The sequence below is a fragment of the Taeniopygia guttata genome, chromosome 4A (assembly GCF_048771995.1).
Source record: "Taeniopygia guttata chromosome 4A, bTaeGut7.mat, whole genome shotgun sequence".
In the NCBI taxonomy this organism is placed as follows: Eukaryota; Metazoa; Chordata; class Aves; order Passeriformes; family Estrildidae; genus Taeniopygia; species Taeniopygia guttata.
The window spans coordinates 15517611-15541894 of NC_133029.1; the positions used below are offsets into that span (position 1 = coordinate 15517611).

At 53.5% G+C, this 24284-nt stretch overlaps 1 protein-coding gene across 1 annotated transcript; it reads left to right on the forward strand.

The window, feature by feature from the left end:
• The first annotated feature begins 13206 nt into the window (after positions 1 to 13206).
• Positions 13207 to 18144, forward strand: LOC100227542 (BTB/POZ domain-containing protein KCTD12). Its single transcript, XM_030272833.4, has 2 exons — positions 13207 to 13282; positions 14931 to 18144. The coding sequence occupies exon 2, from the start codon at positions 14953 to 14955 to the stop codon at positions 15811 to 15813; it is 861 nt and encodes a 286-aa protein (XP_030128693.4). The 5' UTR covers positions 13207 to 13282; positions 14931 to 14952; the 3' UTR covers positions 15814 to 18144.
• The last annotated feature ends 6140 nt before the right edge of the window (positions 18145 to 24284 follow it).

Genomic DNA, 24284 nt, shown 5'->3' on the forward strand with positions numbered 1-24284 from the left:
AAATTACTTCCATTTCCTATTTCTCTGTTAAAAAAGAGTGAAATAGGGTTTAAATCACCTCTATTTCCTATTTCTTGGTTTAAAATTGTCAGTCTTTTCAGAGAGAAATGGTTCCTCCATCTGAGCTCACCTGTCACCCAACAAGCACAGAACCGCAGCTCCAGGGGGGATTTGGTTGGGATTTTTCTTTCTTTTTTTCTTTATCCCCCTTTTAAAATTCTCCTCCTGTTGCCAAAGGCAGGAAAATCCCAGACATGCCAACCCCCCCAGCCCTGGCACTGCCTCCTCTGGTGGGTTCTTGTGTGGATGTGCAGCATTATAAAGCACAGGCTCCACTGATCCAGATCATCCCAAAAAATCAGGGAAAAGGAAAAACTGAATGGGACACTGTGGAGGTTTTGGGTTTTGGTTGGGTTTTTTTTGTTTGTTTGTTTGGAGTTTTTTGTTTTGTTTTTGGGGTTTTTTGGGGTTTTTTTTTGTTGTTTTTTTTTTGTTTGTTTTGTTTGTTTTTTTTTTTTTGCTAGGATTGGGATTAAATGCACAAGATGGTATTTTTTGTTTGGACTCAGATGCTTATTAATTTTTATCTATATTATATTTTCACACACTGTGAGTTCTCCAGCACTTCACTCTAACAACCTAAAAATGGAGCCCTATTTCTCTCTCTATCTTTTAAGGAGGCCTTTTAAGGATAAACTGTCTAATTAACAAATTGCACTTAAATTCTTTTTACTTTTAACCCAATAACCAACCACCCGTGGCCTGCAATGTGAACTTTTTTATCCAATTACACAAAACCACCCAAACCCATGGAGAAGGAGAAGGAGAAAGAAGGAGAAGGAGAAGGAGAAGGAGAAGGAGAAGGAGAAGGAGAAGGAGAAGGAGAAGGAGAAGGAGAAGGAGAAGGAGAAGGAGAAGGAGAAGGAGAAGGAGAAGGAGAAGGAGAAGGAGAAGGAGAAGGAGAAGGAGAAGGAGAAGGAGAAGGAGAAGGAGAAGGAGAAGGAGAAGGAGAAGGAGAAGGAGAAGGAGAAGGAGAAGGAGAAGGAGCAGCCTCCGCCCTAAAACCTCCATCTTGCTTTATATATATTACTATATTCTAAGCCCTTAAACTCTAAGTTTTCCACCCTGTGATATCACACACTTCTACTCAAAGTCCACACCCACAATCCCAGTTCTATCATTCCATTTTGGGAGCCTTCTCCATGGCCTCAGGTCAGTTCAGTGTTCTCCTGGGGGTCAGTGCCTGGCAGCACAGAAAATCTGAAATTCTCAGCCCCCAGGGTTCCAACAGGACCTCAGGAGCCAGTGGCCCTGGTGGGGACCTGGTGGCACAGCCAGGCCTGGCACGTCCCTGCTGTCCCCAGCAGGACTCCTCCATTCCAGGGTGATTAATTAAACATAAAGCCTCGCTTTTCACCTCCGCTGCTCTCCACTCACATTTTTCTGGCCTGCTGGGTTTCTTCATGCCCCAGATAACTCCGGGAGCTTCATCTCCTGGCAGCCGACTGCTCTTCGTTCATTTTTCATGAAGATTTTCTTGCTCTGCTCGCGTGCTCTGAGCCTCACCGAGTTCAAGGGGGGGCTCTTTGTCCTCAGCTCTCCATCTGCTTTCCTGCACACAGAGACACACCCAGGCCCTGTGCTGGAGCTGCATCCCAGGAAAGCTGATTTCTCCCCTCTTCCCTGCTGACAGTGAGCAGAGTTTGGGATTGGAGTTGTTCCCATTTAATTTTTCTAGGGAGAAATTTGTAGAACCCATGGGAAGATGGTGAAATGGCCTTTTTCAGGCTCTTCTGGGTGAAACCACCTTGCAGACAGCTCTGAAAAGCTGGGAGGGTGGAAACAGATTAAATAGATGATATTTAAGGTCCCTTCCTGTTGGAATTTGTGGTATTGATGATTCTGGGATTGTAGAAAGTCTCTGTCTTTCAGCCCCGCTGCCAAAGCAGAAGCCATAATTCATCTGTGCTGTTTCAAGGTTGTTTATTCTGTTTATCTCTAACATGTTCTGCTGCCCTGCCGCAGCTCTGTCCTGCAGGGCAGCGTGTGGGGCTCTGCCCTCAGTGGGATGGTACAAACATTAAATACCAGAAACTACCTGTGCTGGATTTACAATAACGTGCCAATATCTGTCACCTACGTTGGACAGTGTGTCCCCAGCCTGAACCAACAGAAAAATGCCAACACCACAGTGAAACATGGAGGGCATGAAGAAGGAGAAAAAGGACAAGACACACCCAATTTCCTCCATCTTGCCCATTTTGAACCCCTAATCTAGAATCCTATAATTTTACTTTTGCACCCATGCCACACTTAATTCATCCTGTAAGATTGAAAACTCTTTTCCATGGGCAGAGATCACAGACAGTGTCTCTGGGGGCTCTGTCCAGGGGGGTTCCTGACCCCTGCCAGGGTCCCAGGGCAGCCAGAGGGAAGCCCTGGATTCCCACACCTTCCCAAAGCCAAACCTTTCCATGATCATAAGATCCACGAACTCAAACTGGGATAGTGCAAAGGCTCCCATTAACTTCTCCTGACATTCCTGGATTCACAAGCACTGCAGCTCTCCTGCCCATCACTCCGTGAGGAGCAGGACTGTGGAGAAGCCACTGGTGGGGGATTCCTCACAGGCTATAGAGCAACAGCCTGGAGGCAGCTGGAAATGGGAATCAGGTCAGGAAGCAGCTCCCTGCCAGGAGATGGATGAGGCGTGACCTGGCCTTGCTCCTCTCCCATCCCTTCTCCTGGAGAGGAGGGCTGGAGGCAGCAGCCCAGTGGCATCTGGATGTGCAGACCTAGAAAACAAATTTTTTCTCTCTCATTTTTGCCACACAGGAATCACACCTGGGATTATAAAAACCTCCCCAATCAATTTTTTTCCTGGGTTCAGAGGTGCTTCATGCTAGGAGAGGATAGAGCAGCAGAATCAAGATTTATGGAAGATAGAAAATATTTTAGGAGAAGCCATTTGTTCTGTTCCATATCCCATAAAGTCCCCAGGCATTATTTGTCCCCCCACTCAGGGCTTGGGGATAAAAGCCACTCTGCAAATGAAGAGGCAAAGTTTTAAAACACACAAAGCAGCAGCTTTTTAGGTCAAGTGGAATTGCCCTGGGGAAGCCACAGCCTCAGGATTCCAGCTGGAAAAATGGCTCCAACAGTTTAGGAAAACTGGCTGGAGTGTTCTAAAAGAAAACCCAGGAGGGCTGGAATTGCTGATCCCAGCATGGGCAGCCTCTGCTCTGGAAGATCACATCCAGATCTAGTCAGGAAAATGGGCTGGGGCTGCCCCTGGATCCCTGGCAGGGGCTGGACATGGGGCTTGGAGCAGCCTGGGAGAGCAGGAGGTGTCCCTGCCATGGCAGGGGAGGGATGGGATGAGCTCTAAAGTCCTGTCCTGGTATGAAAAGCCAGGTGTCTGCGAAGGAAGGCAGGAGCCTCCCCTGAAATGGAAAATATAGAGCCCCTCCCTCTGAATTATTATAATTTTGAAATTAAGGGGCCCTCAGACAAAGACATGGGAGCAGGAATAACAGTTCTTTATTAGGAAAATTAAAAATACAAATGCAATAGTACAAAAAAAGAGAACAACCCCCTGACAGAATCAGAACAGCCCTGTCCCCCTGTGGGTCAGGGCGGTGGCAGCAGCCCCATCCCAGGGTGGCTCAGCCCTCCTGCAGTGCCAGCTGTGCTTCTGCTGGAGCAGGATCCTGCACAAGGGGGGAGTTTTCCTCTGGAGCTTCAGGGCTGGGGGAGATGGGCCTGGGCTCCTCTGGGAATGCAGTGGGGCACAAAGCTGCTCCTCTGGGAATGCAGTGGGAAGAAAGCTGCTCCTCTGGGAATGCAGTGGGAAGAAAGCTGCTCCTCTGGGAATGCAGTGGGAAATGCCTGTGACATTCCAAATCCCAGATTGTATCCAGGTAGGAATGTTTGGCTCCTCCCCTGGGCACAGCATCTCCCCATGGATGATGGAATTTCCTCAGCCATGCAGGGCCACTCACTGGCCATGAACAGGAATTAATTAATAATTAATGGCCCATGAACAGGAGAGATCTCCTGGAGGGAGGATTGGCTGTGGGAGAGATAAAGAAAAGTGCCCAAAGAACAGCAGAGAACTGCCCCAGCTCTGGCAGATGGGAATTGAACACACAGCCCCAGCCACATCTTGTAACCTAAGACAAGTCCATTCCCATCCAACCATTCCACAATTTCATTTTCCATTCTAAAATAAATCAGGCCAAGAAGGCACTGCTTTGTTCCAGGGAAGAGTAGGAATGGGTTTTGCCTCACATCCTTTAATGGCGAATTCCCACAGGATGATTTTCCATTCCCCCAGGTTTCTTACTCTGCAGCCAGAAAGGAAACACACCCAGGGATGCAGGGAAGCTGCAACACTTGGGATCTCCCACCCTGGAACCCTGTGGCTGATCCCCTGTACTGCCTGGAGAGCTGCCCTGGCTCCGCCCCAGATTTTGGGGAGCTCTTTGATCCCAGAGCATTCCTGGGGTGCTCTGATCTGATCCCTGGCTCCATTGACCATCCCAGTGAGCAGAGGCAGAGGGGACAGGAGGGATTTGGCTCCTGGAGCACCGTGGGGCCTTGATTTTTGCAATGTGGACAATTCCAGGGCTATCCCTTCTTCTGGAAAAGCTCCTGACACCGCAGGGACCTTCCCCTTTCTGTGTGAGCAGCCCTGGAGTGGATCCCGAGCCACCGGTGGGTGACAGGGCTGCAAACCCTCATCTTCCCGTCTGTGCCAGGTGTTTGGGATGCTCGGTGGTTTTTTGGGATGCTCCGGAGGTGGAGATCCCACTAGAGGGTGCTGGGAATCACGGAAAGGCTCTGCCAGCTCCCAGGCCATCCCTGCCGGCTCCTGCGGTCACATCCCCTCCCCTCCCATCCCCTCCCCTCCCATCCCTCTCTCCTGATTTATGTCCCGCACAGCCAGAGCAGTCACAGCTTTCAACTGCTTCTGCTTTATGGCCCCACTTTCTCTTTTTTTCATTTTTCCCCTCGAGTAAACACAACCAACAAATGGAGTGAGCCCAAGCGAGGGATGGGGGTCACAGATTGGGAAATTCCCAAATCCCTGAGCACCCAAAGAGATCTGGCACATGTGGGGAGATCCCCTTCCCACCCCAGCAGCCTCCAGCAGGACGGGAAAAATATTCATCCACCTCTGGACCACCCCCAGGTGACCCCACAGCCATTTATGGCCCTTTTTTTGGTGTGGGTGTGGGTGTGTGTCCTCACCTGGGTGTCACAAGGGTTAGAACTTTGTGCGACACACGTCCAGATGAGATAAAGGTTTGCTCCAACATGAATTATAAACTAAAAATGAGAATTTTCCCTCTTTCCCCCAATGTTTTCAGAGTTCCAGCCCAGTGAGATGGTGATAAATGGAATGAATTCTAATTAATATCTATTAATTCATCACATTGAGCAGGCTATTAAGATTTCTTTTTCTGATAGACTGTACAGATAATCAGATTAATTGAATTTAATTATATCTGGGGAGGAGGGGAGAGACAATTGGACACAGGGAAAAGTGGGACTCATCTGAATTTTCCTGTCAGCTGGGAATCCCACAGGAGCTGATCAGCTGGAATTCCATGGATTTTGCTCCTTGACTCTTTAGATAAATTGGAATGATGGCTCCAGCTCCAGCCATTAACTCTGCCAAGGCCACCCCTAAACCCTGTCCCCAAGTGCCACACCCACAGGGCTGTGAAATCCCTGAAGGGATGGGAACTCTGGGGCTGGACGAGCTTTTCTTGGAGAAATCCTCTCTCATATCAAAGCTGGAACTCCTCTGGCACAACCTGAGGCTGTTTCCTCTCGTCCTGTCCCTTGTCACAGGCACCACTTGTCACTGGTAGGATGGAGGGAGCACAGCCTGCCTGGGGAGATGCTGCAGATCCTCCAGGAAAACTCAGCCAGGGCCAAATCCAAGCTCTGTTGGGAATGAAAGCCCTTGGGAAGACTCCACATCCACCAAGATACCAAATCCCTGCACTGCTCTTGTCCCAGGCTCCTCCTGGGGGAGGGAAACAGGAGGGAGGGAAGCTGGGAGACATTTCTCCAAAAATGATTCCTTGCCCCACTTCCAAACTCTCCTGGCAGGAGAAGGAGGAGCCAGGCAGGCTCAGGGAACTGAGGGCCAGGAAGAACTGGCAGAGAGCACCCCTGGGAGTGCCCACACAGCACGTGTGAAATGTCACTTTGTCACTCAGGGCAGGGCTGAAGTCCCTGACCCCTCCTGGCACTGGCCTGGAGCCACTCGGGGACAGCAGCACAGCTCAGTCACTGTCACCTCCCCCCTTCCAAGGGGGGTGGAATGAGATGGGCTTTAAGGCCCCTTCCCATTCAGGATTTGAGGATTTTTGATCCTTCTCTCAACTTTGAAAGGATAAATTGTCCATTCAGGTGTTGGAATTTGTGGTATTGATGATTTTGAGATTGTAGAAAGTTTTTGTTTTTTAGTCCTGCTGCCAAAGAAGAAGTTGTAAATTGTCTGTGTTGGTTTTCAAGGTTGTTTATTCTGTTTATCTCTAACATGTTCTGCTGCCCTGCCGCAGCTCTGTCCTGCAGGGCAGCGTGTGGGGCTCTGCCCTCAGTGGGATGGTACAAACATTAAATACCACAAACTACCTGTGCTGGATTTACAATAACGTGCCAATATCTGTCACCTACGTTGAACAGTGTGTCCCCAGCCTAAACCAACAGAAAAATGCCAACACCACAGTGAAACATGGAGGGCATGAAGAAGGAGAAAAAGGACAAGACACACCCAATTTCCTCCATCTTGTCCCCTCTGGACCCCTTATCTAGAATCCTAAAATTTTACTTTTGCACCCATGCCACACTTAATTATTACTTATATCAAACACTCAGAGCTGGTAATTGATCCTGTAAGATTGAAAACTCTTTTCCATGGACAGAGATCACAGACAGTGTCTCTGGGGGCTCTGTCCAGGGGGGTTCCTGACCCCTGCCAGGGTCCCAGACCTGCCAGGGCAGCCAGAGGGAAGCCCTGGATTCCCACATTCAGGAAGCTCCAGAGCTCCATCCTTGTGCCAGGTTCAGCAGGGCTCTGCTCTTCCAAACCACCCTCAGGGGAAGAGTTATCCCTAACTGGGCTGGGGTCTGAGGAGCTGATCCAGGGAGCTGTGCTCCAAAGCCCCTTCCAAGCACAAGGAATGCTCCCTCCCCAGCCCTGTGTCCCTGGGAGCGCTGGCACTGCTGGATCTCTCCGAGTCATGAGGCACACGGGGCTCATGGCCAGGGAAATGGGCCAGCAAATTTCCCTGGCACGGTGCTGGGGTAGGGATGTGCCTTCCAAAATCCACCCCTGGCTGGCAAAGTGACATTGGTGCTCCTGGACCTCTCCCTGGCCAGCTGCAGGTCCGGGCAGTGAACCCTCCCTGCAGGGCCAGCAGGGCTGGAATTGATGTTCCCAACACAACTCCAGCTCTGGCTGGGCTGGCCCTGGCTGGGGGTGGCTCTGGACTTGTCCTTGACCTGCTGGGACACTGGGAAAGTGCTCCAGGGGACACAGGGACAGGGACTCTGTGCTGAAGGGTGAGGGTGGCATGGGAAGGAGTGGGAAGGAAAAGCCATGGACCCATTTGGGCTGGAGATCACAGAATCCCTGAGCCTGCAAAAGCCCTCTGGGACCATCAAACCCAACCATTCCTCCAGCTCTGACCCACGTCCCCAAGTGCCACATCCACAGGGCCCCTAAATCCCCCCAGGGATGTGACTCCACCACCACCCTGGAATGACTTTTCCAATGCTGGGCAACCCTTCCAGGGGTGAAATGAGTGAAGAAGAGAAGGATCCCAGCACTCTCCTGAAACTGGGAAATCTGGAAATCCAGGAGGCTGAATCCCTCTCCTTTGCAGGAGAGAGAGGGGAGGGCACGCCTGGGTTTGCTCTGGAGGATTCCTTGCTGCCCAGCCAGATCCCCCTGCTCCCTGTCCTGCCCCAGCAGCATTCCCAGGCTGGCTCTGGCACCAGCTGGCACCTTCATGCCAGGGCAGTGCCTTGGCAGAGCCTGAGGAACAGACTGGCTGCACCAGGCCCCCACAGGTCCCTCCTGTCACCCACCTGCCACCTCCTCCCTTCTTCTTATCCCATCTCAGCTGGGTCTTACTGAACAGCACTGGAATAAATCCTCCCTGAGTGGAAATCTGAGTGTTTGTGGGGAGCCTGGGAGCTGGGCTGTTCCCAGCTCACTTTGTGGATGATCCACATCCCAGAAATCCCATAGGCTTTTCACAAGTTTTTTGGGGTTTTTTTAACCCATTAATTTTTGTTTGCTGGAGCTTTCCCTGGATCCTGCAGAGGACCCAAGCATCCATGTGGGAATGAGAAGGAAAAGGCCATGGGACCTACTTCAGGGAAAGGTTGGATCACTGGGTTGTCCTGTTCTGGGAACAGAATTCAAAATTCAGAATTCTCCTCCTGGGAGGAAAATTCCCTTAGAGGAATAAAATCCTCCAGAATGCTGGCAGAGAGTGCAAGGCAGAGAAACTGGGAGGCCTTGGTGCCCCTTGTCCCTCTGGCTCCGCGCTGCTCTTCAGGAGATGTTCCTGCTCTGGCCAGGCCATTCCTCACTCCTTTCCTTCTGGGGCTGAAATATTCCCAACCCTGCTCCAGCTGACAGTTCTGGCCTGAAATCCAGAGGTCTCTGTGCTCCTTAATCAGGATTTTAATTGCCCAACTTGGAAGAGGCCACAAGGAAATGTCTGGGTGAGACATCTCTGCTTCAGGGACGAGCAGTTCCAAAGTGTCCATCCAGGGATGAGATGGGCTGGATGGACACTCCTTTGTTTCTCGGCAAATCCAGGATGGAAGCAGGTCCCTGACACAGAATTTCCATCATCCTTGTGGTGACAGTTCCAATCCCATCAGAGCATGCCAGAGAACCCTCCCGTGGTGATGCCCTCAAGCTGTGGCTCCTTTGGGAGGGGTTTCCAGCCCTGCCCTCTGTGGGATTCCTTAAAATCAGAGGGTTTGGGGCACCTTGCAAAAGGCAGGCCTCAGAGACAGCAGGATGGTGATTAGAGCTAAGCAGTAGCTATAAGATTTATCAGCAGAAAAACTATACAAGTAGAAAGAAAGGACAAATAGAACAATGGTCTGTGTATTAATGCTTGGGTAGAATAACTTCCTAAGTTGCAGAAAAGTATATCTGGTGAGATATTAGGGAGGTCTAAGCTTAATAATGGAGTTCTGTGCATTGTATCTTGAAGCTTACAAGCAAGTATTGTATTCAAAATAAACAAGCATTGTTTTAACTAAAGGTACGTGTGCTTATAGTGATTGGATAGAACTACTGTCAATATGATTTTTCTTTGTGTGACTGGTCAAAAAGCTTATAAAGTGAGTTGTAACTTTAAGTTCTTGGTCTGTTGCCTGGATGTGAGCTGCTGGCATCTTCCCATTGTCATAACCATGTAATGAGACTGATGCTAAAAAATAAACAGCTCAAGACGCGTTCCACAGCAGCCCCGTCCCATTCATGACTTGTATATAGCCCCTGGCCGGTGATACCCTCACCTCCCTGTGCTCTCCTGGGCATCTCGGCCGGCTGAGCCCCCCTAATTAGGAGCCAATTAAAGTGCACCACTAAGCAGAGCCTTTTTCCTGCCTTGTCCAAGCCGATCTGTCACCAAAAGGCCGCAACAACCGCGGCGCGAGGCGGCAGCTGCTGCTAAATGCGGCCCAGACCCGACGCGTGGCTGAATTATTGAAGGAGTTCCAACTCTGCCGGGGTCACACCGGTGTGGCCGCTGTGTCCCCAGGGCTGCAAAGCCACCTGAGCTCCGGGCAGAAGCAGATTAACCCCTTTTTATAGAAGCTGGCAGCAGCTGGAGCTTGCAGGAGCTTCGTGGAGGCGCAGGGAGAGCGCGGGGGTGGCACAGCCACACAGGGGACATCGCTTCTGTCGCTTCTCCTCAGCCTCAGGAGCTCACAGCTCCGTGCTGCCGGCAAACCTGGCGGCTCCGGGAGGAAAAGAGAAAAAGATGGGGTTTAGGGATGCTGGGAGGAATTTCCTGCTGAATTTTGGGGAGTTTGGACCCTGCACGGGGATCATTCAAGGCTGAGAGCTCCTTCAGGCATGAGCTCTTCTCACCCCAAACCCCACAGTGGGGTTTTATTAACCCCAGAGAGGAAAACCCTGCACACAGTGGGGTTTTAATTAACCCCAGAGAGGAAAACCCTGCACACAGTGGGGTTTTAATTAACCCCAGAGAGGAAAACCCTGCACCGAGGGAGAATGAAGGATGGGGAAGAGGGAGACAGAGCTGGAAGCACCAAGAGGAGCATGGATGCTGCAAAGGGGGATTTTCCCACTGATGGACATACAGCCAGAAGACCCTGAAGGGATTAAAAATTATTCTGTGCCCCGAATGTCCTAAAAATAATTCCGTGCCCCACAGGAGTCTGGCACTCGGGGATTCTGTTGCCTTTTTAGGACTTTTTAGCTCCACTTTGTTTAAGGATGAAAGATTCCTGCCTCCAGTCCTGGCTCGTGAATCATGGCCGTGGCATCAAGGAATCTGAACCTCAGTGTGGACCCTTCTGACATCCAAGAATTAGGGGATTTTTCCTCTAGTAAATATTCCTGCCTCCACAGGCAATTCCCTTGGTTATCTATGGACAAGGAATGGATGGAGCAGCATCACTGCTCTGGGACAACATCCCTGCAACGTGATGGGCCACAGGATCCTCATCCCAGCATGGCTCACAGTCAATTTATTATATTTTGGACTTTTTTAGCTGAGGAAAAATCAGGCAATGGAAACATTTGTGTCTCACTTCCAGCTGACACTCCTCGATCCTTAAAATTGCAAATTTAAGGAGCTTTCAAGGAGCTTTGGGGCAGCACAAGTGGGTTTTAGCAGTACTGGGGAGCGGGCTGGACTCTCTGGAGGGGCATGAGGAGGATGAGGCACTGTGGGGTGAAGGGATTTGTGTCCAAGCTTGGAAAACATGGGAATAGCAGCCAGGAAGTGACTCCAGGGCCTTCCTCGCAATCGCTCTGTGCAATCTCAGAGTGGACACAAACCCTCATTAAACCCTTCCCTGCCTTCTCTCGGGATGGGGATGAATCATCTGCCACTCTTGTGGTTGATAAAGTCTTTAAAGCCAGAGAGAGACCCAAATTCCTGCTCCATTCTTCTTGGAAGAACTTGAAAAAGCTGCTTTATAAAACCTCCTGGCAACTCCTCTTGAGTTTCCAGGCCTCCCTGGCCGCTTCCATGGTGCCAAACATCTTCCCCTTCCCTGGAGATCCCATTCCCTGTTGCCTCTGGACACATTAGCACTGGCCTGGGTGGTTTCCATGATTTCCACATCAGCTCATGGGAGTATTTGCACCAATTTGGGTGCAATTTTTGTCCCCGCTGAGCCTCAGGCATGTGAGGAAAAAGCACAGAGGCAACTGGGAAAAGGGAATGGGAAAAAAGAACGGGAAGTGGCATCATTGCTCCTGTCACTGGGCCTGTCCTGGGCTCCCATCCCAACTCTCCCAGCAGAGCCTCCAGAGTAAATCAGTTTAAATTGGATTTGAGGAAAAATTTCTTCATTGCTGAGCCCTGGCACAGCTGCCCAGGATGGAGGCCCTGGGCTGGAGCAGTAACTTGGATCATGGCTGGGGTGATGGTGTCTCCCCGAGACAGGGAGTTGTGAGCCAACAGAGCTGAAAATTCCCTGGGAATTCTTTGATGAACTTGCAGTTACATCGGATCAGACCTCCAGAAAAGTGGGACAAAACCATACTGGATTTCATCCCAATCCCAAAAATCAAACAGGCTCATGGTGGCTAAATTTTCCTCCAGGCCAATTTCAAAGTTGCTTCAAGTGTCTTTTGAGCCAATCTCTTTAATCCATCCATACATCCATGCATCCATCCATCATCCATCCATGCATCCATCCATCCATCCATCATCCATCCATCATCTATCATCCATCATCCATCCATCATCTATCATCCACCATCCATCCATCATCCATCCATCATCCATCATCCATCCATCCATCCATCCATCCAACAAACTGGTCTCATTTATAACTCTCTTCCCTCTATAAATATATCCCACAAAATATCCAGGCACAGTTCCTGCAATTTATGGGAAAATAATTGAACAGCCCTGAGATACAAGAAAACAACATGGAGAAACCCAAACAGAAAAATTCCTTGGACGTGGGTGCCCAGACTCAGGGATTTAATTTGTAGGAGAAGAAGAAATTGCATCTTCTGCTCTTAAAAAATTTAACACCGACAAAAATTCGTGGATGAACTCAGGCCAGCTCTGCTGTCAGAGAATGTTGGGATTTAAGCTTCATTGGACTTCCAATGGAAAGGATTCCAGGAAACGTGTAAATATTGGGATGTTGTTTGGAGTTGTCATATTTTCCTGAGTTTACATAAAACTAGAATTTTCAAGTAAACTAAAAAGAGCTGAATTCTCTTTTCTTGCTTGGTTTTTCCAGCCTGGACAAAGAGGCTCCCACAACAGCCTAAGCTCCTTGTGATCCCTGTGGTGTCATTCTTACCTTGGGAAAGGGCATTCCAGTCCCTCCAGCTCAACAATATAAAATCATCCAAGGAATAGCAAGAGTTTGGCTGCTGTAACCCAGCTGTTTGGCTGGGTTTTGAATTGTGGAACCATTGAATGGTTTGGGTTGGAAGGAACCTCAAAGCCATCTGACCCCCAGCTATGGGCAGGGAGACCTTTCACCATCCCAGGATGCTCCAAGCCCCAACCTGGCCTTGGATATTCCCAGGGATCCAGGGGCAGCCACAGTTTCTCTGGGCACCCTGTGCCAGGGCCTACCCACTCTCAGAGGGGTGAATTTCTTCCCAGTACCCCACCTAAATCCCCATTCTTTTCGTTTAAAACTCTTCCCCTTGTCCTGTTACCGTCTGGCTGCGTTAGAAGTCCCTCTCCCTCCTTTTTTGCAAGCCCCGCAGCATTCCCAGGCGATGGCGAGGAATTCCCCGGTGAGTCCCGGCCGGTAGCAGAGCGGGGAGGATGCGGGGATGGGGGATGCGGGCACGGGGGATGCGGGCACGGTGGGGGCTGGTTGGATGGAGGCGGAGGGAGGCGGGGGAAAGGCGGTCCTGGGGACAGCAGGGGACGGCCCTCGCCGCCTTCCCGGCCATAAAACAGCGGGGCCAGGGCTGGGCGGGCGGAGAGGAGCGGCGGGAGCGGCGCGGCCGGAGCGGCGCGGCGGGAGCGCAGCGGAGCGGCCGGGCCGCCCTGCCCAGGTACCGGGGGCGGCGGGGTCGGGGTCCCCCGGCCGGGGAGCGCTGGGACGGCTGCGGGGCCGAGCCGGGATGTCCCCGCCGCTGTCACCGTGCAGGTCCCCGCCGCTGTCACCGCCGGGTCCACGCCTGGGGCGGACAGAGGGGACAGCGGGGCCGCTCTGCCCGTCCCCCCCGAGCCTCAACCCACCATGGGCAGCCCCCCAAGCCTGATAAAGGGATGCGAGCTCCGGGCACGGGCGGCTTCTGCCCGTTGGGATGTGCCATGGGCATGGAATCGCCAGGAAAAGGGACCCAGAGCCACTGCGGGAGGGCAGCGGGGAGCCGGGACCGCGCTGATCCTCTTTCCATCCTTCCGTCTCTTCCTTGCCCAAGTCGCTCCTTGTTCAAAGACGATTCTCCCTGTGAGCCGGGAGGAGTGTGGCCGTGAAACGCTGGCTCAGCTCTGCCCCCGTGCCCGAAAGTGCCCACAGAGTTCTATCTTTGTCCTTTAGTTGCTCCGAAATTTGTGTTGGGATCCTTTGGAGCAGCTCCTGGCAGTTTTTGCGGCAGGACATGGGGACGGGGCGAGCCCTTGGGCTAATCCTTGGGTGTGGGACCAGTCCTGGGGGGGTCCCAGCCTCCGAGCAGACCCAGGGCAGCACTGAGATCACCCAGGGAGGGGGCAGAGCTGGAGGTCAGCCCAGGGAACCCCTTCTCTCCATGGTCTCCCAAATGCCTGCACAGAGCACGGCATGGATCCAGGCTCTGGCTGCTGAGCCAGGTTTATGTAAGCTGCTGATTTGCAGTGTCAAGAGACATCCAAGAACCGGCTTGCCTTTGGAAAATGTATAAATCCGTGGCATCTGCCTCGGAACAATTGCTGTAGCAGCAGCCCAGGATTTGTCTTGGTCCCAGCCCTTTGGAGAGGTTCTGCCGCCTCCCAGCTTGGCTGCGAGTCCGTGTTGAGCACTTTCCAGGAGAAAGGACAGAACAGGAGTGCCAAAAACCTCTGTTCCCCTGTCCCTCTGTCCTTCAGGGAGCTTTCCCCAGCCCCGGAGTGCTCCTTGTGTGGCACCACAACCCCTCCAGCCCCAGCTCTGCGGGGCCCCTGCACCAGGAACTCCTCCCTCGGCAGCTGCTCCTGCCCGCAGGATGCCGGGCTGGCGGGTCCCCAGGGTGTGACAGCCCTGCCTTTCCTGTTGTTGACAGCAGCTCCACATCCCTGCACCTTCCTGGGCAGAGGGGCCGAGCCCCTCTGCTGCCTGGAGAGCTCAGGTGGAGGTGGCACAGTCAGACCACGGGCAGTGTGCCACGGCAGGGGAGGTGGCTTTGGAAAATGCTGCTTCTTCAAGAGACAGGGATTGGGAAAGAGAGATGACTTCCAGACTCCTGGAGAGACAGGATCTGGTCCTGCCCTGCCTGCTGAACAAAACCAGGCATTTAGTGGTGGCTTGGCAGTGCTGGGTTGGACTCTATGATCTTACAGAGCTTTTCCAACCTAAACAATTCCGTGATTCCATGTTTGATCTAGCTTGGGATCATTTCCAATCACCTGGGATTGGGGTGATGGCTTGGGGCCCCTCGGGATGCCCTGCAGTCAGTTGGGATCAGGGCAGTGGGCTGTGTTTCCTGGCAGCTCTAACACGCTTCTGACACGTTTGTGCTGCAGGTGGGAGCAGCAGGAGCTCACCATGGCCCTGGCAGACCCCGCGAGCTGTGCCAAAGGCAGCGAGGACAACAACCCCTTCCCTGACATCATCGAGCTGAACGTGGGGGGACAAGTGTACATCACCCGGCACCCCACGCTGGTCAGCGTGCCCGGCTCGCTGCTCTGGGAGATGTTCACCCAGAAGAACGCGCGCTCGCTGGCCCGCGACAGCAAGGGCCGCTTCTTCGTGGACCGGGACGGGTTCCTGTTCCGCTACATCCTGGATTACATGAGGGACCAGCAGCTGGTGCTGCCCGAGCACTTCCCGGAGCGCGGCCGGCTGCAGCGCGAGGCCGAGTACTTCATGCTGCCGGAGCTGGTGAAGCTGCTGATGCCCAAGCTCAGCCAGCAGAACTCGCTGGGGGATGATCCCTGCCAGAGTGACCCCGAGGAGCCGTCCCCTGGCGCGGACGCCGCGCGCAGCCTGAGCTCGGCCACCGCCGCGCTGCCCGGCACCGCGCCTGGTGCTGCTGGCACCGAGGGCCGCAGGGCGGGATTCATCACCATCGGCTACCGCGGCTCCTACACGCTGGGCAGGGACAGCCAGACGGACGCCAAGTTCCGCAGGGTGGCCCGGATCATGGTGTGCGGCAAGACCTCGCTGGCCAAGGAGGTCTTTGGGGACACCTTGAACGAGAGCAGGGACCCGGACAGGCCCCCGGAGAGGTACACGTCCAGGTACTACCTCAAATTCACCTTCCTGGAGCAAGCCTTTGACAAACTGGCCGATGCCGGCTTCCACATGGTGGCCTGCAACTCCACGGGCACCTGTGCCTTCGCCCACGAGCAGACGGACGACAGGATCTGGACCTCTTACACCGAATATGTTTTCTATCGTGAGTGACACAAACCCAACCCTCCGCCAACCAACCGCTGACCGTCCCTTTTCTGTCCCTTGCTGGCTGTGGCCTAGAAGGTAGAGATCCATCCCCGAATCCCGGCGTCCTCCCTCTGCCTCCTTTTCAGTTGGTTCTTGGGTTTTTTCCCTCCTCCTTGCTCCAAGTTGAATCCTGCCCAGCTCTTCCTTGTAGCAGCTGCTGACCACCGACCTTCCTCCCTCTGTGTGACTGCTGCAGTCGCTCCCAACCCTCCCTGGATGTGTGGACTCGGACACTGCTGTGGACGTGGGTTGGGTGGGAGGGGTGGGACACACTGGACACTGCTCTGGGCTGGAATTCCTGCACCTGGATGGGTTTGGACACTGGACTGGGCTCTCTGTCCCGTGCAGCTCCACGGGATCCTGCTGCACACACTGGGACCTGCCAAGGGGGTGCAGAGAGGAATCGTTGGGATAAAGACATGGGAAAGGTGGGAAGCAGAGCCGGGGAGGGGGTGGGGGTTGGGAAGTGGCAGCCTGGCAGCACGGCTGGATTGGCAGGAGCTCTGTAAGCAGCTTAGCCTGAGACTGGCAGCGCTTGGGAAGGGGAGAGGCTCCCCCTGTGCTCGCAGCTCTGAGCTGAGACATCACCGCGGCTCCGGGATGCTTCAGGCGGGATTTTGGGGGGGATTTTGGGGAGGGTGGGAGGGCCACATGTTCTGTGAGGGAGGTGGGGGGGAGCAGGGAAGTCTTGATGTTCTTGGGGGTGTAAAATGCTTATACAGCTCTCCAACTCCTTGGAGCCTTGTCAGCCAAAAAGTCCCTTCATTTTTTCTTGGGAGGATAGTGGGAATCACGGGGATGAGGCTGGAATGCTCCAGTGGTGTCCAGACCACAACATCGCCCAGCAAAGGGAATTTTGGCCATTTTGGTGATGTCTCATGAGGTGTCTCCAATCTCAGCTCTCCAGGCCCTCCTGGGGCTGGAGCTGCTGCTGCTCTTCCCCACTGGCTAATGCGGAATAAAGGGATGGCCCGGAGTGGCCGTGTGTCCACATGTCCAGCTGGCACAGGACAGGGGAAGTTTGCTGAGGGGGCTCCAAGAGGAGATGGAAGGAAGGAACACAAAGTTACCAGAGCCTCTGTGTCCTGCTGTGCCCCTCCTGTCCTTGCTGGGCAGGATCCCAGGGCAGCACATCCCCAAGCCCAGCGCTGGGTGACACCCAGCCCCAGCTCTGGCACATGGCCTCAGCCCGCAGGGGAGGTGAGCCTGATGTCCCTGATGTCCCTGTCTGCTGCCTGTGCCTGTCCCCGGGTTCTCTGCCACCCATTTCTGGCACTCACCACCCATTCCTGACATCCACCATTCACCCAAGGCACCTACCACCCATCCCTGCTCCTCATCCCTGCTCCTCCACCACCCATCCCTGCTCCCACAACCCATCCCTGCTCTTCCACCACCCATCCCTGCTCTTCCACCACCCATCCCTGCTCCTCCACCACCCATCCCTGCTCCTCCACCACCCATCCCTGCTCCTCCACCACCCATCCCTGCTCCTCATCCCTGCTCCTCCACCACCCATCCCTGCTCCTCATCCCTGCTCCTCCACCACCTATCCCTGCTCCCACAACCCATCCCTGCTCTTCCACCACCCATCCCTGCTCCTCCACCCTCCATCCCTGCTCCCACCACCTGTCCCTGCTCCCACCACCCATCCCTGCTCCTCCACCACCCATCCCTGCTCCCACCACCTGTCCCTGCTCCCACCACCCATCCCTGCTCCTCCACCACCCATCCCTGCTGTTCCACCACCCATCCCTGCTCCCACCACCCATCCCTGCTCCTCCACCACCCATCCCTGCTCCTCCTCCACCCATCCCTGCTCCTCCACCACCCATCCCTGCTCTTCCACCACCCATCCCTGCTCCTCCACCACCCATCCCTGCTCCTCCTCCACACATCCCTGCTGTTCCACCACCCATCCCTGCTCCTCCACCACCCACCCCAGCCCCTGTGAAGCTCCTGGAGCAGGAACTGCAGATCTCCTCCCCGGCTGGACAGCATCCAAGGGGCTGTTCCTGCTTGGGATTCATATGGGAGTAAGGTTTGCAGCTCCTTCCTGGAGAGGAGGGAGGGCTCTGGGGCCAGCAGAAGTTTCAAACCAGACTCTCCCTCTCTCCTGAAGAAGGGGAAGGCAAAAACTGTATTTTGACATTTTTCATGGTCCTGTTCCTCATTCCAACAACCTCTGGAAGAGGAAATTACAAGAGGCTTTAAAAAAGACAAGAAAAAGGAACTTGAGCTCTGTGTGCACACAAAGAAAACCTTTCAATAAAGGGGGAGGGGAGCTGCATTCCATATTTGTTTTATCTTTTTGAAGTCAAGGTTTTCCTAAGTAGGATTGGGAAAAGAAATTGCTGCCTTGTGGGAAATGGGGCTCTTTTGATGTTTATCCCCACTGGAATTGGGCTGAAAAATTGATCTCCTGGGAGGAGAAATTTTTGCCTGAGGGAGAAACCAGAATGGCAGAGTCACCATTCCGGGGGTTTTGATGTGGCAGGTTCTGGGATCAGGGCTGACCCCCACAGGAAACACGAGCAGGAGTTATTCCTGAATCCTTCCAGAGCCCGATGGTTTTCCTGGAAACTGAGACTTCATGAAAAAATCCTTTGGTTGCGATCCATCTCCACAAAAATGCACCCGATTTGGGGTTGTTTCTTTTCCTTGCATGTATTTATTTATAGGAAAAGTGTCCTTGTCATGGGAGGAGAACCAGGCTCATTTGATCCCCAGGAAAGACCTTGGATCAAACAGATCAAATTTGCTGGGGAATGGTGGCATGGAAAAGCATCTCAGGGAGGTCTCCTCCTCTGAACAATCCTGGCAAGTTGGGAAGAACCAGGCAGGGAATGGCTGGAGTGAGCTGGGAGCTCTCAGGGCCTCAGGGAGACAGTGGAGAACCAATTCCCTGATGCTGCCTGGTTTTCCTGGGAATATTCCCATATTTCTGTGATTCCCAGACCCTGAGCTCCTGCTGGGCCATCCCTTGGGCTTGTCCAAACCACCCAGAGCTGTGTGTCCTTCTGCTCCCCACAGCACCTCCCACCCCCAGGCTGTCCCTAGGGAAACTCCAGCCTTGTCCAGCTCCTTCCCTGCTGGATTTGGACTTGGAGATGGTTATTCCTTCCCACCAAGAAGATGGGACGCTGCTCCTCAGCTTTCTGCCAGTGCAAGCTGGGTTAAGCCAGGCTCCAGGTGCTGCTGGAGGTGCCGTGGCAGCATCCTGCTCTTTTCCAGGAGCTCCATCCCGAGATCCTCCCCACCCACTGCATTTCCAGGGCTGGGGAGAGGTTTGGGATGCCCCAGCTCATCCCTGGGAATGCTGGCAGCCCGAGGGTGGGCACGTGGGCAGGACACACCTGGGGCAGGGATGGCTGGCATGTGCCAAGGGGGATTATCCACCTTGTCTGGGAAAACCAGGGCTGGGAGGGATTCCTGGGGTTATTGAAATCTGCACTGAGGACTCAGCAGCTTTTCTCATCCTGCTGGGAATGAGACCTGAGGGCTGGAATGGGGTTTGGGATGGGGTTTGGGATGGGTTTGGGATGGGTTTGGGATGGGTTTGGGATGGGGTTTGGGATGGGTTTGCAGGTAGTGAGGTCCCAGGGGTGTCCAGGCAGCAGATCCCATGTGGGTCCCTGGGGAAGGCGCCTGCCCTCAGTGCAAAGCTCAGCTCACACCGAGGAACGCTCCCCTCAAGAGCTCCCCAAGGGCACTTCCCTCCCAGGGAAAGCACAACCCAGCCTCTCCTTTCGAGATTCCTGGAAAATCCTCCATCCCAAAATAAAACCCTGGTGGGAGGGAGGCAGAGCAGCAGCTGGGGCTGGCTCTGCCTTCTCAGGGAGGCACCTGCCCACAAATTGCCAGTTGCTCTTCACAAAAGCTGAACTTAAGGGAAAGCCAAATCCCAACTGTCTCCATCAGGCACTTCTGCCACCCCTGGAGAACATCTGGAAACACTTTGTGTGCTCGGCCTGGCTCCAGCCCCTCTCCAGGGCCACCCTTGGGAGGCAGAGGGGTCCCAAAGCTCAGCTCTCCCCATCCTCGTGGAGCAGCTCAATCCCATGGGATGGGAAAGAGGACAAGGAGGCTCCTGTGGGGCTTAGAGGGGGACACAAAAATCCCAGTCCCAGTCCTGAAATCCCATCCTGCCACAAAAATCCAAGGGATTTGATGGAATGTTGAAATAGAAAGGATTTGGTGATGGAGGAGCACAGAGAGGGGAGAAGCAGCTGGAAGTTGGAACCAACCTCTTCCTCTCCCAAACAATCAGGGAATGGTTTGCCTTGGAAAGGACCTTAAAGCTCATCCAGCCCAGCCCCACCCCCTGCCAGAAACAGGGACAACTTCCACCATCCCAGGCTGCTCCAAGCTCCCTCCAACCTGACCAAAATCTTATTTATTTTAAAAACAAACCCCCAAAAACTCCCTTTAACAACAAGGGCATCCAGCACGGGGAAGAACCACTGGAGAGCAGGGGGATTTCCCAATTCCTGGTGCAGAAACTGCAGCCTGGACGCTTTGTTTAGGAGGGGTTTAACTAAACAAGGGTTTGGGCTCAGTTTAGCAGCTGCTGACCCCAGGGCTGTGGGGAGCAGGAGGGGGAAGGCAGAGGAGTGTTTGGGTCTTTTGGAAGTTTTGGGAGCTGTTGGACGTGTTGGATTCTGGTGAGTGCCGGAGAATTTGCCAAATAAATCTCGTTCAACCTGCACTGACAGTTTGTGCTGAGCTTGAGCAGGCTGGACTTGGGGATGTCCAGGTGGTTTCCTTCAAAGGCTCTGGCAGTCCAAAATGTTTTCCTTCATTCCAGGTGATGGATGGCTGGGAATTTTCCCCTCCTGCTCCAGGAGAGCTGGGCAGGATCTGAGGGAAAGATGTTCCTGCAAATAACCTAAACCAGATCTCAACTGAATCTCTTTGGAGCCAAAGCACAACCTCTGCATCCCAAATGTTTGCTGTCCCTCCTTTCCCTGCTCCAGGATAAATCCCAGTGGGATAAATCCACCGGCATGCAGAGCCACCAGCATCCTAAAGGATGAATCCTTCCTTCACCCCCACACCCCTAAAAACTCCCATCAGGGATAAATGTAAGGTCCCTTCCCACCCAAACCAGTCTGGGATTCTGGGATCTGGAATTCTGAAGGGAGAATGGAGCCTGGCCTTGTCATGGTCCTGTGCCATCATTCCAAAGATCCCTGTGGGAAGCAGGCAGGAGGAGCAGCTTGTTCCCTGGCATGAAATCTCTGGAATGTCATTCCCAGGGAGCAACAGCCCCTTCCCACCAGGAGCAGGCATGAGGAGCTGCAGATTTTTGGGCCGTTTCACAAGGAAAACTGCCTGAAAAAATCAGATTTTTCCCTCAAAATTCAGCTTTTGAGTTCCCATCCAGTTAGAACCATGGAATATTCCAGATTGGAAAGGACCCACAGTGATCATCCAGTCCAACCCCTCAGGAATGGCCCCTACATGGATTGAGGTTTGTTTGGCTTTGGTTTGGGGCCCTTTCCGGGGCTAGGGAGGGCCCAGGCCCAAAAACCCAAACAAAGCCCAAATGTTTAAGGCTCAAATATGAAAAGAATAAATAAAAGAAAGTGGAAAAAAATCAATTTTTCCTTAGGCCAGCCCTGAGCTGTGGGATTGGCCAGACAGGGAGCGTTTATTGGGATCAGATGAGGAGTGTACAGGAAGCTTTGGGGACCTGGACAACCCAAAGGGACAACAAAACAACCTCAGACTGGGGCTTGTGCCTCTCCCAGCCTGCCCTGCCTCAGTTTCCCCAGGCACAGTGTGAGGAAATGAGTCCTTTGAGGTCCTCATTGGGTGTCCCAGAGAGCAGAGCTCTGCTGGGAGCCGTGGAAAGGATATTCCAGGAGTTCCCTCCCCTTTGGGATGTGGGGAAATCCTCGCTCCGGTGAAGCACAGCCTGCCCACATCTGGACCCCCAAGCACTGAGAGAACCATGGAATATTGTCCTGGAATCATGGAATGGTTTGGATCGGAAAGGACCTGAGAGCTGATCCAGTTCCATGGGCAGGGCCCCCTCCACTATCCCAGGTTGCTCCAAGCCCCCCCAACACTTCCCCAGCTCACTCCAGCTGCTTTTAACCGGGCAGGATAAATCAAACCCTGCTTGGCCCCACCTGGGGATCAGTTCCTTGGAGATGAGACTTCCAAAAACACCCGGGATAAACCCAAATCCTTCCCCTCTCCAGCAGAGCTCGGTGCCGTCCCCTCTCCCAGAATCGCTCCCTGAGCACAACCATTATTCCCATTAGTCCCTAATTTGCTTTTAATGGTCCGATTTAATCAACTCCAAGGATTAAATGCCATGAGGAGCCAGGGGAGCGGCCTTTTCCAGCGGCAGGGACCCCGAGCCGGGATGGAGAGCAGGGCTTGAGGGTGAAGGAAAGGGATGACAAGGGACGGGGAGAGGGCACAAGTGACATTTCAGGACGATTTCTGCATTTAACTGAGAAAAGAGAGAAGTAAACAGGAAATTGTTTCGCAACCTCCCTCCACTAAAGCTTGCCCTGCTCCTCTCCGCCGCCATGGACCCCAAGGGCATCCCCCAAGGAAAGGGTTTTTTCCCTGGATCTTGGGATGTCTTGGCTCCCACGGGATCCTCTTGGCGTCTGGGGGGTGCAGCAGCAAACCTGGCACCCTAAAAATGCCATTGTCCGGGGAGGGGAACCCGGCTGCTCCCCCAGAGCCACCGCAGGCAGGATCTGCCGCAGCTTCCATCACTCCAAGAGATCCCAGCGGGGATTTCGGAGCAGGCAGATCCTCCCTGACCTTCGGGACTCCCGATTTTTCCTGCGGCTCTTGCACCTTTTAAATCCCCAGCTGCTTTCCCAGCTCCTCATCCCTGTCCCTGTCACCGCCTTGGTCCCTTCAATGGAGCAGCTCCAAATCCCAGGGAAGAGAGGGCGCAGCCAACGTTTCCCATTTTATTCCCAAATTATCATTGTCCTTTGCGTGCCTGGAGGGGATTTAACACAACCCCCGGGGAAACAGAAAAAAAAAACCCATTAACTCCACGCCGCAGCCTTTGAGTGGAATTTGGCTCCGGGGAACTGAAATCCCCAGGTCCTGGTTTGGAAGGATTCCCGGTGTTCCCAAAGTCAGCAAAAGGGGCCGGGAATGCACTTCCAGCAGGCTGGAAAGCGGAGCAGGCAATGAGGGGCTGCGATAAGGTGCTGATGGTAAATACTCCTCCCAATTCCTGACATTTTGGAGTGGTTTTAATCCCCCTCCAGCAAACCGCTGCCCCTGGAAAGCGCAGCTGCTTCCTTCCAGTGGGATTCATTTGTATTTGGATGAGGAATGAGGTTTTGGCACCAGGGATCTCCACCGTGAGCGGTTCCTCTCCCTCCGGAGCTGAGGTCATCCAGCAGTGTCAGGGAAATGAAGGACAAACTGTCCTGGCTGCTGTCACCGAGCCTTGGCAGGGCCAGGGATCCTCCCCGTGCTCCCAGGTTTATTCCCAGGTCTGTTCCTGGGTTTGTTCCCAGATTTATTCCCAACTCTGTTCCCAGGTTTGTTCCCAGCTCTGTTCCCAGCTTTGTTCCTGGGTTTGTTCCCAGGTTTGTTCCCAGCTCTATTCCCAGGTTTGTTTCCAGTTCTGTTCCCAGTTTTATTCCCAGTTCTGTTCCCAGCTCTGTTCCCAGTTCTGTTCCCAGCTCTGTTCCCAGTTCTGTTCCCAGCTCTGTTTCCGGGTTGGTTCCCAGGTTTATTCCCAGCTCTGTTCCCAGGTTTATTCCCAGCTCTGTTCCCAGGTATGCTCCCAGCTCTGTTCCCAGGTTTGTTCCCAGGTCTATTCCCAGTTCTGTTCCCAGGTTTATTCCAGGGTTTGTTCCCAGGTTTATTCCCAGCTCTGTTCCCAGCTCTGTACCCAGGTTTGTTCCCAGGTTTGTCCCCAGCTCTATTCCCAGCTCTGTTCCCAGATTTGTTCCCAGGTAATTTCCCAGGTATGTTCCCAGCTCTGTTCCCGGGTTTGTTCCCAGTTTTATTCCCAGTTCTGTTCCCAGTTCTGTTCCTGGGTTGGTTCCCAGGTTTATTCCCAGTTCTGTTCCCAGGTTTATTCCCAGCTCTGTTCCCAGCTCTGTCCCCAGCTCTGTTTCCAGGTTTATTCCCAGCTCTGTCCCCAGCTCTGTCCCCAGGTTTATTCCCAGCTCTGTTCCCAGATTTATTCCCAGCTCTGTTCCCAGGTTTATTCCCAGCTCTGTTCCCAGCTCTGTTCCCAGGTTTATCCCCAGGTCTGTTCCCAGGTTTGTTCCCAGGTTTATTCCCAGCTCTGTTCCCAGGTATGTTCCCAGGTAATTTCCCAGGTTTGTCCCCAGCTCTGTCCCCAGCTCTGTTCCCAGCTCTGTTCCCAGGTTTGTTCCCAGGTTTATTCCCAGCTCTGTTCCCAGCTCTGTTCCCAGGTTTATTCCCAGCTC

What these genes read in the sequence shown, in the direction of transcription:
- LOC100227542 (XM_030272833.4), top strand. Translation starts at nt 14,953, where the DNA reads ATGGCCCTGGCAGACCCCGCGAGCTGTGCCAAAGGCAGCGAGGACAAC.